Source organism: Coenobita brevimanus, chromosome 57, assembly GCF_032717465.1.
Source record: "Coenobita brevimanus isolate Jiangsu-jjx chromosome 57, ASM3271746v2, whole genome shotgun sequence".
Lineage (NCBI taxonomy): Eukaryota > Metazoa > Arthropoda > Malacostraca > Decapoda > Coenobitidae > Coenobita > Coenobita brevimanus.
The window spans coordinates 57,324,613-57,344,248 of NC_137010.1; the positions used below are offsets into that span (position 1 = coordinate 57,324,613).

The following is a 19,636-nucleotide window of genomic DNA, read 5'->3' on the forward strand; positions in this document are numbered from 1 at the left end:
GAATCGTCACAAGATCGGTGTTAAGCTCAGGAAAGACGTGAGGGGCACAGAACCAGGCAGCTCGAAGGTCAGGACGAAATAACACGAGAATATAGAAGCAAACCGAAGCAGAGTTGCCAGTGTGAAGTTACCAGAGACCTGCCTACATCTGAACTTTGGCTATTTTTCTTTTCCTTTTTTTCTGTCCATATTTCTTTTTATTTGTTATTTTTATTTTCAGTCTAACCTCTATTTTCCCCTGAACAGATTATTAGACCCTTAAAATATTTGCGTGATTTGTTTGGGTGTAGCAGGATACTCTTGCTAGAATCGCTAAACTAAATGCACAAAGACCAATAAACGCTCTCAGAGATTCTATGAACTGCTAAAGAGTCGCTAAGTACAGCAAATACCCAGCAAATCGTCAGGAAAAAAGCTAAAATACTAGAGTACAGCTAAAAATCGATGTAGCTTCCTAAAACCGGTTGCTGAATGGACAAATATAGCAAATCTAGCAACTGAGGACTTCATTGGCAAAGCTGATTCTTGGTGAGGCATTGATCATTTTTGCTACTGGGAACTAGCTTATACCGGATAATCTATACTCTGCTACCTTAACTAGGCGTAAAACTGCTATCTTTCCGACTCCACTATTAAGTTCTAAGGATAGATTAGCACTGGAAAATGGCGCTAGTCACGAAAAAGTGCCACGGAGGGAATGTAAAGCAGCAGTATCACATCCAATCATCCTGGTCTTCTCTCTCTCTCTCTCTCTCTCTCTGTTGCCTCCATATCCCTCTACAATCACGATTTCAACAGTCTAAAATCTGCTGATCCTGCGTTGCCTGCATTAGAAAGCATTTTGGAATAGAGACTATAAGCATAAATTATATCCTTCGGTGGGTCTAAATTTCCAGCCTAATGATTTGTTGAAAGGCAAGCTTGGAACTCATGCTCCAGGGCAGTTTTGCGTTCAGTTTTCATAAATCTGAATTGGCTGAAGATTCGTTTTTGATGCATCTGAACACGGAAACGAGAGAAATATACAGATAACTTTGCATAGGTTTGGGAATTTAGATCTCCCTTTGAATTTTTTTGCACTAAAGACAATATGCCAAAACCTCGTGAAGGCCGTAACAGCATCACGACCTTCAAATATGGCCTCCTGTCTCCACTCAAGATCAGCAGCTTGTCAATCAGCAAGGCCTTTTGGGTGGGGTAACTTAGCGATAACCTGCGCTAGGCTTGGTTGAGTAAGGTTAATGGCAACTTTTAGAGACAGTAAAGAAAGTCAAAGTCATCAATATCATCAAACCGGTACCAGTGTCTGTTGTGGTAGGTGGCCTGTTCACCGGCACTTGGTAACACAAACAGATCCGAAACTTTTAAACAGGAAAATTGTGTTGAATTATTTTGATGCCTTTACCTTTTTTAAATTTCCTTACTCTTTTGCCTTGATTTCCTTAGAATTTCCTTAGAATTGCCGATTCCTTAGACTCATCCTCTAGACTCCAGAGATCTTTAGAAAGGGATAATTTCCTTGAATATGGAAACACAGCCTTAAAGCAGTGTTTCTTAACTTTTTTGCCTCAGTTACCCCCACGACACACACGAGGTAGGGTGTTACTCCCCGTATCCTCTTCAGACCCGGAGAAAGAGTAGAAAACGATGATGGTACTGATAATGTTTCCTTTGGCCCGCATGCTTATCGAGTAAGGAAGCTCCCTAACACATCTTCCTTAGCGATTTATTTTTGGATATGGCTGGTTAATATTCTTTTAGTACGTTATTTGTACATGTATGGTGATATTGGAAGGGTTTATGTAACGCAGAAGAGCACAGTAATGTATAATAAAAATAAATAGCTTAAGAAAAGGTGTTAGGGAGCTTCTTTAACCAACGAGAAAACGGGCCAAAGTGTTTTCAGGACATATAATTTATCTCTTTATCTATCTATAGTCTTAATCTCGTAAGGGTTGGCCACAAACAAATCGTCTCCATGTCGCCCTGACCCCCGCCATTTTGTTACCCTACCCCCACCTCACACCACCCTCTCTCATATACCTCTCCATCCCATCCATCTCATCTTCGGTCTCCCTCTCCTCCTCCTCCACCTCACTCACATACACTCTCCTCGTTAGTCTCTCGCTCTAAATCTTTAAAAAATTGAAAAGAAAAATCGGCGAGGAAATCTTTACCGATATTACCCCCTCAAAAAAGCCAAATTATCCTTCTCTGTATTTCCTCCTGCCTATGACCTCCAGTCTTTCCAACGCAGTGTGTCCAGGCATCTCGAATGATCTTGAATATGGCTGTTATTGTTATTATTATTATTATTATTATTTAAGGGAACGATTTGCGGTCTCCTGGCCTTTGGTTCCTTCTTCCTTGCATAAAAAAAATGCCCTAAAGCAAGAATTAACCGATACTCCCAGTCCTTCATATTGGCAGTTTCTCTCTCTCTCTCTCTCTCTCTCTCTCTGTAATTGACAACTTTTCTCCTTTTTTTGAATATAAAATTACCAGGCTTACTTCCTGGACCACCCACACAAGTTAAACAGGTGCACACACACACACACACACACACACACACACACACACACACACACACACGCACAAGGCCAAATGCATGCATACACACTCGCACACATGTCAGTGGTGTGTATACCTGCATGTGTGTGTGTGTGTGTGTGTGTGGTGTGCATGCATGTGTGTATATGTGTGTGTGTGTATGTGTGTGTGTGTGTGTGTGGGTGTGCGTGTGTGTGTGTGTGTGTGAAAGTGTGTATCTATGAAGGTGTGTACCTGTGACACACACACACACACACACACACCATCGACCGTCATATCAATAAAATGTCTGGCTCCTCTGCATTTCTCAGAACCATCACTATGAACGATTCGTGTCCGGGAGAACATTCTTGAAGGACTGGCATTTGTAACCCTTGCACACACACACACACACACACACACACACACACACACACACACACACATTTTTATATATTTAACTTACATAGGTACCAAAAATCACACATTCAAAACAGTGAATTTTATATATAGTGAGAGAGAGAGAAAAAATTAATATCCTTTTGAATACGCACCACAGGAACCTTCTAGACTTCGGGTAAGCATTCACAATCGACCTTAACCGAATTTTTCCAATAAACACATTTCCGTAAAAATGAGAGATTGCTAGGCTTATATATTTATTTACTCGTATTTTTATTGACTGACTGATTTACTGAGTCGTGTATGGTAGCTTCTGGAATCAAAATAAATGTTACAAATGGCGAATCGTGTTTATGGAAGTTTGAGGCTCCATGTCGATCGCTGGCGTGGAATGTTCTGGAAGCTCTTGGACGGTATACTTAAAAATACTTAAAAATACTGATCAATCCACTACCGTAACTTGGATTTTATTTTTTACAGGAGGAATTAGACGGGGGGGAAGATCCAGTACTCCCATTTCTTTGTATTTCCTGTAGAAAATACGTATAATTAGGTTCCTCAGTGTTTATCCATACTGGGAAAATAAATCAGATAGGAAAGGGAGCGGATTGTAAATAGGGTTGAGAATTCCATCCCTGGGAAGGTATGTGGTGCGAATTTCTACCCTCTCATGCTCAGAACAACTCTAGTATTACTCTTCCTACTGACTGCGGACGATTTTATTCAACTGAGTGAGTCCTAGGAGCCTGAGAGTGAGTCCTAGCAGCCATAGGAATCATAGGAGCTCAAGAATTGACCCTATCCCCCTCATATCGTCATAGCAGTTAGATCGTTAGAAGTTATTATGTTATGTTGTTATTGTTATTATGTTATGTTGTTATTAGAAGTTATTATACTTAGTTATATTTAGTTTCATTTTAACCCCTTCATTTCAGCTGCTACATTTTCCTTTCTTTATCTACGCTCGCGAAGGAAGAGAGGATATTGTACTCGTGTGTGTGTGTGTGTGTGTGTGTGTGTGTGTGTGTGTGTGTGTGTGTGTGTGGAGAAAGTAACTCAAAAAGTTTTTATCCGATTTCAAACAAACTTGGTGTAAGTGTTAAAGGTCAGCCAAGGAGTAAACTAATTGTATTCTAGAAGAGTAAGCCAACGTCACAGTTCGATCCAAGTGTCTGTGTGAACAAAATAGAACTTTTTTTTGTGAGTTGGATAAATCTTGGTGGTAGGGTTGAGGATCACCCAAGGGAATGGCCTACTCTGAAACCAATCAACAGGACTGACACCAAACTTTATGGAAGGGTTAAGGGTAAGGCAACAAAAAAGGGAAATTTGGAGAAGAGTCAGTTAACACTCAAGTTCACAAGGCAAAGTTACCTTAAATATTTCGATCCGACTTCGACCAGACTTGATGGAACGGTTAATGGTCAGGCAAAGAATGAAATAGCTCGATTTTGATAACAATACACCAAAGGTCAAGGTCACAGGGCTACGTGGGTGTGGGTGTTGCATTCCCTTTCTCTCTCTCTCTCTCTCTCTCTCTCAATTATCTGGTTGTCTGTCTATTTATATATCTATCTACATTCTCTCTCTCTCTCTCTCTCTCTCTCTCTCTCTCTCTCTCTCTCAATTATCTGGTTGTCTGTCTATTTATATATCTATCTACATTCTCTCTCTCTCTCTCTCTCTCTCTCTCTCTCTCTAAATCATCCATCTATTTGTTTATTTATATATCTATCTACATTCTCTCTCTCTCTCTCTCTCTCTCTCTCTCTCTCTCTCTCTCTCAACTTATATATCTATCAACTTTCTCTCTCTCTCTCTCTCTCTCTCTCTCTCTCTCTCTCTCTCTGTCACAATCATCCATCTATCTATTTATTCATATCTCTCTCTCTCTCTCTCTCTCTCATTTACTCACTTCAAGACGGACTTTTCAAACTAAATTCATAAACACAGCCATCAACCCCTTCCCCCCCAACAGATTTCTTCTACATTAAACTTAATCGCTTTGAGTGGAGATACTTTTACCTACATTATATCACAGTCGTCAATGAGCGTTTTTAAATCAAGCACACCAAAAAGAGCATGATAAAGTGTAAAGTGTAAAGTGTAAAGTATGATAAAGTGTAAAGTGTAAAGTGTAAAGCATGATAAAGTGTAAAGTGTAAAGTGTAAAGTATGATAAAGTGTAAAGTGTAAAGGATGATAAAGTGTAAAGTGTAAAGTGTAAAGCATGATAAAGTGTAAAGTGTAAAGTATGATAAAGTGTAAAGTGTAAAGTGTAAAGTATGATAAAGTGTAAAGTGTAAAGTGTAAAGTATGATAAAGTGTAAAGTGTAAAGTGTAAAGTATGATAAAGTGTAAAGTGTAAAGGATGATAAAGTGTAAAGTGTAAAGTATGATAAAGTGTAAAGTGTAAAGTGTAAAGCATGATAAAGTGTAAAGTGTAAAGTGTAAAGTATGATAAAGTGTAAAGTGTAAAGTATGATAAAGTGTAAAGTGTAAAGTATGATAAAGTGTAAAGTGTAAAGCATGATAAAGTGTAAAGTGTAAAGTATGATAAAGTGTAAAGTGTAAAGTATGATAAAGTGTAAAGTGTAAAGTGTAAAGTATGATAAAGTGTAAAGTGTAAAGTATGATAAAGTGTAAAGTGTAAAGTATGATAAAGTGTAAAGTGTAAAGTGTAAAGTATGATAAAGTGTAAAGTGTAAAGTATGATAAAGTGTAAAGTGTAAAGTATGATAAAGTGTAAAGTGTAAAGCATGATAAAGTGTAAAGTGTAAAGTATGATAAAGTGTAAAGTGTAAAGTATGATAAAGTGTAAAGTGTAAAGTATGATAAAGTGTAAAGTGTAAAGTGTAAAGTATGATAAAGTGTAAAGTGTAAAGCATGATAAAGTGTAAAGTGTAAAGTATGATAAAGTGTAAAGTGTAAAGTATGATAAAGTGTAAAGTGTAAAGTGTAAAGCATGATAAAGTGTAAAGTGTAAAGTATGATAAAGTGTAAAGTGTAAAGTATGATAAAGTGTAAAGTGTAAAGTGTAAAGTATGATAAAGTGTAAAGTGTAAAGGATGATAAAGTGTAAAGTGTAAAGTATGATAAAGTGTAAAGTGTAAAGCATGATAAAGTGTAAAGTGTAAAGTATGATAAAGTGTAAAGTGTAAAGTATGATAAAGTGTAAAGTGTAAAGCATGATAAAGTGTAAAGTGTAAAGTGTAAAGCATGATAAAGTGTAAAGTGTAAAGTGTAAAGCATGATAAAGTGTAAAGTGTAAAGTGTAAAGCATGATAAAGTGTAAAGTGTAAAGTGTAAAGCATGATAAAGTGTAAAGTGTAAAGCATGATAAAGTGTAAAGTGTAAAGTGTAAAGCATGATAAAGTGTAAAGTGTAAAGTGTAAAGCATGATAAAGTGTAAAGTGTAAAGCATGATAAAGTGTAAAGTGTAAAGTGTAAAGTATGATAAAGTGTAAAGTGTAAAGGATGATAAAGTGTAAAGTGTAAAGTGTAAAGCATGATAAAGTGTAAAGTGTAAAGCATGATAAAGTGTAAAGTGTAAAGTGTAAAGCATGATAAAGTGTAAAGTGTAAAGTATGATAAAGTGTAAAGTGTAAAGGATGATAAAGTGTAAAGTGTAAAGTGTAAAGCATGATAAAGTGTAAAGTGTAAAGTATGATAAAGTGTAAAGTGTGAAGTGCAAAGCATGATAAAGTGTAAAGTGTAAAGTATGATAAAGTGTAAAGTGTAAAGTATGATAAAGTGTAAAGTGTAAAGCATGATAAAGTGTAAAGTGTAAAGCATGATAAAGTGTAAAGTGTAAAGTGTAAAGCATGATAAAGTGTAAAGTGTAAAGCATGATAAAGTGTAAAGTGTAAAGCATGATAAAGTGTAAAGTGTAAAGTGTAAAGCATGATAAACTGTAATGGGGAGCAGTGAAAGACGTAAGGTATCAATTGTAATGCAGAGCTTCCAGGGTACACACTAGAATTGGGTTGCGTATTCATGAAGCAATCAATACTGTACAGAGGTGGGAGTCTCAAGCTGATTTACGCTTAATTACCTTTTGTAGCTTAGTCTTTTATCTTTTTCTTGTTTTTTTTAAAGAAGAGACATGGGGGAATTCTTCAAATCACAGTGCAACTGGGAATTTAAGTAGTTTCGTTCGTGGCGCCGGGCTCAGTACTGTGCTATGGCCAGTCATTATTTTCCTCCCAGGCAACATCGATAGGAGATGGAAAAAGAATGGATAAATTTGAGAGATGACGGACAAATGAATATAGGTAGATAGATAGATTGATAAATATATAGATAGATGGATAGATATTCCTTTTTCTTTGCACTACACTTTTTTAAATGAAAGTTTTAAGCACCTTGTTGATCACTGGCGAGGAATGTTCTAGAGGCTCTGGTGGGATACTCAAACATACCACCAATTCACTACCGTAACTCAGATTATTTTTTGCAGGAGGGGAAACTACTCCCTTTTACTTGCCTTTCCTGTTCATTCTTTTCAACATTTCTTTCCTTCGTACACAAGCAAAGGTCACAAAATCTCTATAACCTTTCTTTTCGTTCCAGTAATGTCCTGGCCGGCATACAACTTGAAGATGATGATAAGAATAAAAAGTTGTAACATTTTGTACTTTTATTTACCAGGTACAGTGTAATTTCTGTAACCAGTGTCTTGTTACAGAAATAATCCGTGTTTTGTTTACATTACGGCTGTATTCTGAGCAACTGGAGATTTCGTAATGCTTTTTCCTATGCGATTTGTTAACCACATAACACCTTAGTATGCTCTGGTGCGTTATTGATCTGGTCTATGTCAATATTAAAGCGACATAAATAACATACAAGAGAATTATAAGGTGCAATATCCGAATAAATAGCAAGATGATTGGTGCTACGAAGCCTCCTGTGCCATCTAGATTACGGCTCTCATTTCCACAGTTTTCCCTTCACCTGTAAATGGAATTCCCCCAAAGCAGTGCCCCATTGAAGTCACACAAGGTTAGATCAGGCTTAGATAGGTTAGATACGGGCTAGAATGAAGATAGATCAAGCTTAGTTAGGTTAGACAAAGGTTAGAGGCAGGTTATTTTGAAGACGGGCCATCCACGGAATACGCCGAATAAGATGTAATAGCTAAACTCAGAAAATGGAGGTCAGACAACGGATACTTCTTTTTTTCCTTTTTTATGTCTTTCTACAGAACATTCGTCATAAAAAATAATATGAGACAGTCCATGGAGGAGTTCTGAAGGTGCCATGTCTCTAAAATTCATTATTATATCCTCCATTATCTCAGTCTCGATTTTGGCTCGTTCGGCATTACCCCACGGTGCTCCTTTACGTATGGTTGGCCCAGTTCTAGATTTGGTTATAGACAGAGTTTACTTAGATTAGATTTCTAATAGTCTCCAGTTAAAGTAAAGATTTTTCTACACAATCAATGGCCAGTAGCAGTTCCAAGATTGCCATACCTGTTTTATGTCAACTTGGCCCACATATTTGTCCCTTTACATCTTATTTCACGTAGCTCAGTGGCTGCTTCTTCACTAACACCAAATTCTAGTGCTTATCTCTTATTATGGCTGAGCATTCAAGATAGAAAGATGGCAGTTTTAGTCCAAGTTAGAGTAAAAGGGTATAGTCATTTGTCTTAAAGTATGGTGACGAAATCTCTCTTAAATAGTGGATCAGCAGAAGGGATGGTGTTTCAGTTGAAGTCTACGAGATAATTTTCCATGCATTTTCCATTACCATACTTCAACGCCACAGGTGCCTAATGATCGCGTGGCTGAGCCTTAAGATTGGGGCTGGCCATGTCAAAGATGGGAGAGTTTGGCGGGTCTTACTACAAAATCTCCGAAGCAACCTACAAACAGCCTGAGTCGCTGTTTTCTGTTCTGTGTACCATTTTTGAACTTTATCTTGTCCAGGAAAGTCTAGGTAAAGAAGGGTGATCATCCTGGGAAAATTAAATTTGGCGCGAAGTTTTAAAAGTGGCACAGAGAACAGAAATCTGTGTCGGGGTCCTAAACAGTGGGGTATGATGCCTGGGTAGCGATTCCACAGTTGTTGTCCCTGTTACGCGACATCTCGATATAGCCTCGGTCGCCCCAGGAGGCGTTCCACGAGTTCTTCACCAGCCAGTAGTCACCACCGTTGTCCACACTCCCATACCCAACAGCCAGTACGCCGTGGTCCAGGAATGTCGTTGAGCAATCCGCGTCATAGTACACGCCTGCATGAAGATGATTATGTTAATGGAGATCGCCTACACAAGGGACAGAACCCATTGATATCCACACTGCCACAACCCACCACCAGAACTCTTTATATACCAGAATGGCTGATGAACACTTGGGGTCGTTGTAGTAGTAGTGGTAGTAGATCAACCCTGGTCTGTCTGGTTGGGCAGACCCAACAACTGCAGGCAAGCGGTCGCCTATGCAGGACTGACTGGTGCACTAAATCGATGTTCCCTTGAGGTGGACAGTGTCATATTGTGATGACACACACCAAAGTGTGTGGAGATTTGGTCCCTGGATGGACGCCGCATATGCGCCTCTCCAAGCAGTTATCGAAGGCAACATAGCAGGCTCCACGCCACCTCTTTATCTGGCTATATGGTTACCACCCAGCACTGATTGGTTTCCTGGGTTACAGGAAACCATTAGGCTTGTCACTCAGTGTACAATAAGTCAAAGAAGAAATAGGCAGCACTACATGAAGTGAGTGGATGATGGTCGCAACCACCTACCATTTTAGGGTCATAGTAGCCTTATGAAACAAGCCTGTAAAATAACAGAGGAAGAACCAACTAATATACAGTATTATCAATACTGTGCCGGGAATTGAACTCGAGACTTTCAAATGAGAGCCAGGCAGCATTCCACGGTACCTGGTCGTGGTGTGGTGCAAAGCTGGCTGGTTCTCAACTGTGAGTTCTGGGTTCGATTTCCAGGGCAGTATTGGTAAGGTAATTATTACATTCTGGTTACGGAGTGTCATTAAAGCCATAATTTCTACAGCTTTTTTTTTTCTACTTTTTTTTTATGCATGTGCTCTTACCATTGCTGTAGAAGTGGAATGTGGACAGAGAGGCGTCAATGGCCACAGAGATAGGTCCCACATTAGCAACAGCCTTCTGCAGGGCGCTCTCGCTGCCACTTTCGACGTCGACATAGCCAGTCACTGTAGCTCCCACGTTGTCCGGATCGAATCGGCAAGTGCCATCCTATCGAGGGCGGAAAGGGGCAGACTGATTAATAAACATCCTTCAAGTGTTATCCTGTCGATGGGAGGGATACAAACTGATTAATAAGTATCCTTCAAGTGTAATGATGGGAGGGATGCAGACTGATTAATAAATATCTTTCAAGTGTGATGATGGGAGGGATGCAGACTGATTAATAAGTATCCTTCAAGTGTGATGATGGGAGGGATGCAGACTGATTAATAAATATCTTTCAAGTGTGATGATGGGAGGGATGCAGACTGATTAATAAGTATCCTTCAAGTGTGATGATGGGAGGGATGCAGACTGATCAGTAAGTATCCTTCAAGTGTGATCCTGTCGATGGGAAAGAGATGCATGCTGATTTAAAAATACTTCTGGCTTTAATTCCTCTACTTCGGTTGTAGTATTTTTCATTTTTGGTGCTTTCAGGGACGCCTTCATGTGGTGGCATTGATATAACAGGCTAACTCAATTGTAAGATCATACAGTCGTCCTTCAACTACTTCCTTACCATCCCAAAGGAGGATGGTGCACTGCAGGAAGGGGGCAACTTCAGCCTACAGTCCACTGGGTTCACATTTCAGATGGACCTGGGGCTACTACTGCTACTACTACTACTGCTCTACAACAACAACAACTACTACTGCTATTACTACTACTATCTGACTTAAGAGAACACCCCAGTAGCTTAGGAGTTAATGAAAGCTGCACCAAACTCCTCCTGTTCGTAAATTTTCTCCAGTGCAGCAAAACTGACCGAGAGCAGCAAAACTTAAAAAAAAAAATGTCTTGGGATTGAAAGGTTTAAAGTGGATTTGAGTGTTCGTCTTGTCACCCACTACCGGAAGAAAGGAAGTCATCGGAAGGGTTACACCGTGAAAAAGATGTTGTTGAATGTTCGATGTGTTTTCAAAGTGCACGAATAAGGCTGTGTCCACACCAAATACCTACTGGCACTGGTGAGTGCGGAGGGAATTTGCATCACTAAGGGTGCAGCCACACTTGCTCCAGGCATGTGACTGACAGGAGGAAACGAGGCTCAAGGGTCCATCCAACGTGCAAACTCAGATACTGCAGCACCCCTAACCTGGTGCCTCGTTTCAGCTTGTCGATCACATGTTTTAGACAAGTGTGGCCACATCCTAACCCATACTGGACGCAGGCGGGTGTGGGCAAGCAAATCTATGGGGTATGGTAATGCTTAACTCCTGTCTGTTTCAGCAAGTTTTGAATGGATGTGGCCTAACAGTGTCATCGTGAACTGCTTCTCATGTATAGCCACGCTATGCATCAAACTACCACGAAAAAAAAGTTCTAGTCTGGGATGAACCTTTGACGATGATTGCAGTCCAATTAAGGGCAAAGGCAGTTGGTGTCCTGAACGCCCTACTGCATAAGACTACGGTATACGCTTCTTATTTTAACTTGGCCTAAAATTGATCTCTCTAGCTCTTGAATACTTAACTGAAACAAGAAATTTACACTAGAATATGATGCTTGTCAGAGAGGTATGGCAAAAAGGATGTAGAGCCGTAGCATTAACTTTTATCTGTTGTTATGGTACGTGAAAAACGGTACACAAGGACGAATATCTGGGCCAAGTTAAGGCGAAGAATTATGATGAAATATTAACAATGGCAGGAAGTACCGTGGTAGCATAAGACTGACTGGCTATATAAAAGTGACTGTGGCTATAGAAGACTGACCACTCCCTCATAAGGGTAAGATTCCTCAGTGTCGATGCCCCCATTATCTTTGATGTATTCGAAGGCGCTGTCCATGAGGCCTCCCCCGCAGCCAAAGTTACCGTACTCGCCGGAGCAGTCGACCAAGTTCTGCTCAGACAAACTCACCAGATCTCCGGTTTTCAGGAAGTGTTGGCCCTCCAGTGAGCCAGTCTGAAGAGGAGAGAGTCACCATTATACTCCACTGAAGACTTGGTTATATTATTGTAATCAAGACAGCAAGGCATATGCAATTCCCCCCTTTCTGACTGTAATGTGTGGATCATTTAAGAATATCGGGTGTGGTTAATCTTCACGTCTCCTCTCTAAATACGGCCAGTGTGAAAACCCAAACTTGCTCAGCTCTATGGGCCTCACATACAACTGCCAGAAACTGTGAGCGGTGCCCGCACCTTTTCCCTCTGCTCTAATAAAATCATCCTTCTTCTTCTTCTTTTATTTTGTCAGGATGGCCACAAGCCAATGAGCTCTATAATATGGAAAGGCTATCTCCATAGCAAGCGTGTAACTTTGGCCGTCACATTGAAACAACACTGCTCGTTGCCTCCACAATGGTAATGCAATTGGATCATTGTTCTTATCTTGCTGTTTCTGTTTCGCTGTTGCTTACATAAGCTAAGCAGTGGGCCATGGCACTATATTTTCCGAATTCATTGGCTGATTTCAAAAGACGTGGGCGTCGGTGGTGTAGATAAACATCAGTGCTGCCCTGGGCCCCTGGCGGCTGTTACACAAACTACGTGGTGCTACCCATGAGAAAGCCTCTTCATACTATAGAGCTCAATGCCAAGAGTGCAGTCACAGGTGGTACAACTAATGGGATGTGACTCCCATTCTGGGTGGAATAAATAAGATTTCCCTAAAAAAAAAAAAAAAAAAAAAAAATCCCCATTCCACTTCATCTCTGGTAACATCAGTGGGACGCTCTCTGGTGTTGTAAAGCTGTCAGAACTGTTTCACATAAACAAGAATCTTACGGTAGAAAACGCCCAGCAGGAGCCACAGTCCTTCTGGTCCTTGACGGGGGTGACCACGCCCTTGGTCCGCCAGTCCACGGAGTCTGGAAGGGTGTCGTCCTTGCCGGCGCCGAGTACAGCCATAGGATGATGGACACTTGGCGTCGTGAGGTATCCGTTCATTTTGGCGTTGATCTCTTCCTGTGTCTGAAAAATTTTTTAAAGTGCGCATTATCATCTCCAAACACACCCAAATGCGACTTCACACTGTCCACCATTTGCCTCTAAAGGGAACAGTACATACACCATATTAAACTCACAGAACCAAGCACGCGTAAACAGCCGCCATCACCCATGTGACACTAAGGGTAACTGCACCTACCATGTCCCCAAACTGATTCATGGCGAGGGTGAAGGTGACCTCGCCGTTCTCGTAGGCGGCGTTGTGGTTGTCGATGAATTCCTGGTTCTGCTCATACACGGATTTACGATACGCCTCCTCCTGCGCATCCACGTACTTCTTGCCGTACTTCGCCTGTGGGATTGACGCGAGTTGAGACTAGGTAGGTGGGTCTGGGGTTATAATTGTGCTAGCCTAAGCTAGGTTAGGTTAGGTTAGATAGGGTTATGGTAGGGTTTGTTAGGGTGTGAGAAGTTAGCAATATGTTGGCTCAAGAGTGGGTTAGGCTGGGTCGAATTGGGTCATACCAAGCTAGATGTGGCTTGGTGGGGTCAAGATTGTTAGATTAGGTCAGCATTAGAGACGTGGGGGGTCAAGACTGGGCCAAGCTAGGTCGCTCTACCAAGCCAGACTTGGATGGGTAGGCTAGAGACTGCTTTGGGTTAGATCACGGGAGGATCAGGAAGGATAAGTAACAGGATAGATTAGCATTAAAATGATTTGCGTTAAGTTTAGCTCAGATTTTCGTTACAATTGCGTTGGATGTGACAAGGATAGGCTACGTTAAATATTAGACTCTTTCTTTAGGTTGAAGTCAGGGTTGGTTAGGTAAGTTTAAGGCTCTGTTAGAAAGGGTTTGGGAATACTAGGTGAGAAAGTAAGGTTAGTTAGGAATGGTTGTAGGACTGGGTAAGAAGTTTGTGTTTGATTTATAGGAATATCTGTGCAGCTTATTATTATTATTATTATTATTATTATTATCATTATTATTCTACTACTACTATTATTACTACTACTAAGTTTATAGGCACTATTGTTATCATCACCACCATCACCATCACTACCACCACAACCACCACCACCACCACCAGAATCATAATCATTCTCATCATCATAATTATTATTATTATCATTATCATTATTATTATTATTATCATTTTGGTAGGTGGTCGTGACCATCATCCACTCACTTGATGTTTTTTTTTTTTTTATGCGAGGAAGAAGGAACCAAAGGCCATGAGCCCGCAGCAACAGTTCCCTCCAAGAGAAAAACAAAATACAACAGAGAGCCAAACTCAAAATCCGATCATTTTGAGATGCCTGGACACACTGCGTTTGGAAGACTGGAGATCATAGGCAGCAGGAAATACAGACAGAGGGAGACAGTTCCAGAGCTGACCTGTTGCATAAATGAAAGACTGGGAGTAACGGTTAACTCTTGCATTAGAGAGATGGACAGAAAAGGGATGAGAGTTTGCTGCCAGACGGGTGCTACGCGCCCGTCGTAGAGGTGGAGGAATGCAAGCAGACAGTTCAGAGGTGCAGTGACCATTAAAGTAGCGATAGAAAAGAGATAAAGATGCAACAGAGCGGCGAAGAGACAGAGGTTGAAGGGAGTCAGTAAGAGGAGGAGAGTTAATGAGACGAAAAGCCTTTGACTCCACCCTATTGAGAAGAGCTGTATGTGGGGAGCCTCCCCACACATGAGAGTTGTACTCCACACAGGGGTGGATAAAACCCCTGTATAGAGTCAACAATTGAGCAGGGGTAAAGAAAGAGCGGAGTCGGCTTAGCACACCCAATCTCTTGGAAGCAGATTTTACAAGAGATGTAATATGATTTTTCCAAGATAAGTCCCGAGTAAATGAAACCCCAAGCATGTTCAAGGATGATGCAGGATTAAGCTGAATATTATTAAACATTAGTGGGTATACCTGTGGAAGATTTTGTCGGGTTGATAGGTGTAAGAACTGAGTCTTAGATGCATTAAAGACAACCATATTATTTTTACCCCAGTCAGAGATACGAGCCAAGTCAGACATTAGGTGTGCCATAGCCTCATCCCTTGTTTGTTGAAGTAACTGTTGAGATGGGCGTTGCGGGAACCGAATGGAAAGGTGAAGGGTGGAGTCATCAGCGTATGAGTGGATAGGGTTAGATGTACAGCTTAGAAGATCATTGATGAATAAAAGGAAGAGAGTTGGTGATAGGACAGAGCCCTGAGGAACACTACTGTTGATAGATCTAGGAGAAGAACGATGGCCGTCTACAACAGCGGCTATAGAACGACCAGAAAGGAAACTAGCGATGAAGGCACAGATAGAAGGATAGAAACCGTAGGAGGGCAGTTTGGAAATTAAAGATTTACGCCAGACTCGATCGAAAGCCTTTGAGATGTCAAGTGCAATGGCAAAGCTTTCGCCAAAGTCCCGAAAGGAGGATGACCAGGAGTCTGAAAGGTAGGTGAGAAGATCGCCAGAGGAGCGTCCCTGACGGAACCCATACTGATGATCGGAAAGAAGGTTGAGATAGGAAAGATGCCTTAAAATTTTTCTATTAAGAATAGACTCGAAAACTTTTGAAATACAGGACGTTAAAGCAATTGGACGATAGTTGGAGGGTTGGGAGTGGTCACCCTTCTTAGGGACTGGCTGAATGAGAGCAAACTTCCAGCAAGAAGGAAAGGTACAAGTTGACAGACAAAGGCGAAAGAGTTTACCTAGGCAGGGTGTAAGCACAGAAGCACAGTTCTTGAGAACAACAGGAGGGACCCCATCAGGCCCATATGCCTTGTTAGTACTGAGGCCAGTGATGGCAGAAAATACATCAACTGAAGAAATTTTAATATCAGCCATGAGGAAGTCAGAGGGGGGAAGTGTTGGAGGAACAGCACCGGAATTGTCTAAGGTGGAATTGGAGGAGAAAGTCTGTGCGAAGAGATCTGCTTTATCAGTAGAAGAAATAGCTACAGAACCATCAGAGTAGAAAAGAGGAGGGAAGGATGATGAGGTAAAGTTGTTAGAAAGATTTTTGGCAAGGTGCCAGAAGGAGCGGGAAGAATTCGAGTTGGAGAGTTGAGAGCATTTAGTATGGATGAAATTATTTTTAGTAGAGCGAAGAACAGACTTAGCACGATTCCGGGCAGAAACGTAAAGACAATGTGATTCAGGGGTGGGTTGGCTCCGGTGCCTTTTGTAGGCCTTCTTCTTGTTGCGGACAGCATTAGAACAAGCGTGATTAAACCAAGGCTTTCTTGCGTTAGTCAAAGGATATGAGAAAGGAATGTATGCTTCCATGCCCGAGAGAATAACCTCTGTAATGCGCAAGGCACACTCAGATGGCTCACGGCCATGGAAGCAATAATCATTCCAGGGAAAATCAAAGAAGTACTGCCTGAGGGCCTCCCAGTCCGCGGCTCCAAAATGCCACAGACGACGCTTCCCTGGAGGGTCCACAGGCCGTACCGGAGTGATAGGACAGGTTAAGGTAATAAGGTTGTGATCGGAGGAGCCCAACGGAGAGAAAAGATTAACAGAGTAAGCAGAAGGATTAGTTGTGAGGAAGAGGTCAAGTATGTTGGAGCTCTCTCCAAGGCGGTCAGGGATACGGGTAGGGTGCTGTACAAGCTGCTCTAGGTCATTAAGGATAGAAAAGATGTAGGCTTGTTCACCAGGTGGATCCGTGAAAGGAGAGGAGAGCCAAAGGTGGTGGTGAACATTGAAATCTCCAAGAATGGAGATTTCAGAGAAAGGAGAAATGGACAGAATGTGTTCCATCGTAGAAGTAAGATAGTCGAAGAATTTTTGATAGTCAGTAGAATTAGGGGATAAGTAAACAGCACAGATATATTTAGTCAGAGAATGACAGGAAAGCCGAAGCCAGAGTGTGGAGAATTCAGAAGAATCAAGTTCAGGAACACGAGAGCAAGATAAGTCGTTGCGTATGTATACACAACAGCCACCTTTGGCTTTGAAATGAGTATAGAGAAAGTAGGAGGATACAGAAAAGGGTTTGCTGTCAGTTGCCTCAGACAGCTAAGTCTCCGTTAGAAAAAGAAGGTGAGGTTTAGAGGAGGAGAGGTGGTGCTCAACAGAGTAAAAGTTAGATGAAAGGCCGCGAATGTTGCAGAAATGAAGAAGAAGAGAGTCAGACAGTGGTTCCAGGCACCTCGAGTCGTCACCGGGAGAGGGGCAGATGGCGGGGGCATTTATGGTCCCCCCCCCTGGGGACTCCGAGGCTGGGTGAATTGACGCCATTTTTGTTAATTTAGAATAGGAAGTGTAGTGTGTACTGTGCATGTAGTTTGGTGAAGATAGTTAGAGAAATTGTACTGGAGAGCATGCTGGCCTACTCTCTGTGTAACTGAGACACTGAAAAAGTTCAGCAAAGGGGGATGGTCAGGAACTAGTCCTGAGGGCTGATAAAACGGGAGCTCCAGCACTCCCTGTCATCAGCTTTCCATCCACCTCGGGAGTACTGCCCTGCTCGACTGGTGCTACAGTCTACTCCACACCTTCTTCCTTCACCTTTATCATTCTCTTTCTGTGCCTGCCTTCCTCTCTTCCTATTTCTCCCATCTTTCCTGTCACTTTTTATTACTCTTCTTTCCTTTTCATGTGGCTTTACATTGAATGACAAATCTAATGGTTTCACGTATGCCAGGAAATCATTTACAACGCTGGGTAGTAACCATATAACCAACCCCTACGTGTTCCCTACGTGTCAACAAGTGGGTTGGTGGAGGGTTAGTGCCCCTCCCCGGAAAACAACTAACTCAAAGACAAACGGCCACCCCTTAAGGGATTATGGCGTCTGGCTATAGACAGATAGATCATTATTAGTATCATCATCATCATCATCATCATCATCATTATTATTATTATTATTATTATTATTATTATTATTATTTCTTTCCTTACTACACCATTACACCTACTATCACTCTTCCTACTACTACTACTACTACTACCACCATCATCGTTACCTTGAACAGCTGGAAGGGTGAAGGGGAGAGCGCAGCCGCCACAGCCACCCCACACAGCACCACCACAGCGACCTTCATCTGAATATATACATACATAAAGAAATAAATAGCATACATAAATACCTACCTACCTACCTACTTACATACATACATACATACATACATACACAGTAAAAAACGTACCTACATAAATACATACATACATACATATATGAAATCATACGTACATACATAAATACATATATATACATACATACGTACATAAATACATACATATATGCATACATAAATACATTCATACATACATACATACACATACGTAAATACTTACATACATACATAAATACATATACATTCATAGATACATATATACATAAATTTTGTGGCCACCCAGTACGGGATTAAGGCGTCTGGCAATAGATAGATAGATAGATAGATAATAAGAATTCCTGCTTATGCCTTTATTTACGTGTGGTACATGTGTGCATTTGTTACTTATGTAGTATAATACCATATACATACTAGGAAATATTACTGTAGTTAATATAATTGTTCAGTGCACAGTGTGGGTTGCTGGGACAGCTGTGGGTAGCCAGTGCAGACATCCTGGAGGGCTGTGGAGTAGAAGTAAGGAACCTCAAGAGCTTCAACTTCCTCTGGGTGGTGGGCTTTTCACTGTTCAAGAGTGACTTAGACACAGACTGTCTTCTCTGCACCCACCACCCTTTCACATGGCCCAGAGAAGATGTTCACTGCCTTTACACAAACCCAATTAAAGTATGGAAACTTAACTTTCTGGGGAGAGAAAGTGAGGGAGGAGGGGATAATGAAGGACCTGTTTCTATATATTGCTTTAAAACTCTTCCTTGGTGCCTTCAAAATTCAGGTGCCATGAGTGAAAAAGAGGCTTTTGTTGTGATAGGTGGTGGCAACCGTCATCTGCTCACTTGATGTAGTGCTGCCTACTTCTTCCTTAGCCTTTATCATTCTTTTTCTGTGCCTGTCCTCCTCTCTTCCTATTTCTCCCATCTTTCCTGTCACTTCTTATTGCTTTTCTTTCCTTTACAGGTGGCTTTACATTGAGTGACAAGCCAAATGGTTTCCTGTAAGCCAAGAAACCATTTACAATGCTGGGTGGCAGCCATATAACCAAACCATACATGCTCCCTACGTGTCAACAAGTGGGTTGGTGGAGGGTTAGTGCCCCTCCCCGTAAAACAAATAACTCAGACAAACGGCCACCCCTTACGGGATTATGGCGTCTGGCGATGGATGGATGGAAATAAATACATACATACATATATAAAAAATATAAAAAACATACATAAATATATACATACATACATAAAACATACATGCATACATAACAAATATACATATTTAAAAACATACACAGATACATACATACATAGATGCATACATACATACATATACATACACACATAAATACATAGACAAATACATACATACATACATACATACATCTATACATACGTGCATATATACGTACATACATAGGCTAGATACATACATACATACACATACATACATATTTAAAAACACACGTAGATACACACATACATAAGTACATACACACAA

At 41.0% G+C, this 19,636-nt stretch overlaps 1 protein-coding gene across 1 annotated transcript; it reads right to left on the bottom strand.

Annotated features, from left to right (window-relative positions):
- Positions 1-8,963: 8,963 nt before the first annotated feature.
- On the bottom strand, positions 8,964-18,115 carry LOC145402157 (digestive cysteine proteinase 3-like). Its single transcript, XM_080274276.1, has 6 exons — positions 18,038-18,115; positions 13,255-13,407; positions 12,894-13,079; positions 11,878-12,069; positions 10,003-10,168; positions 8,964-9,172 (listed from the first exon to the last, which is right to left on the bottom strand). Exons 1-6 carry the CDS (start codon positions 18,113-18,115, stop codon positions 8,964-8,966), a joined length of 984 nt encoding a protein of 327 aa, XP_080130402.1.
- Positions 18,116-19,636: the final 1,521 nt, after the last annotated feature.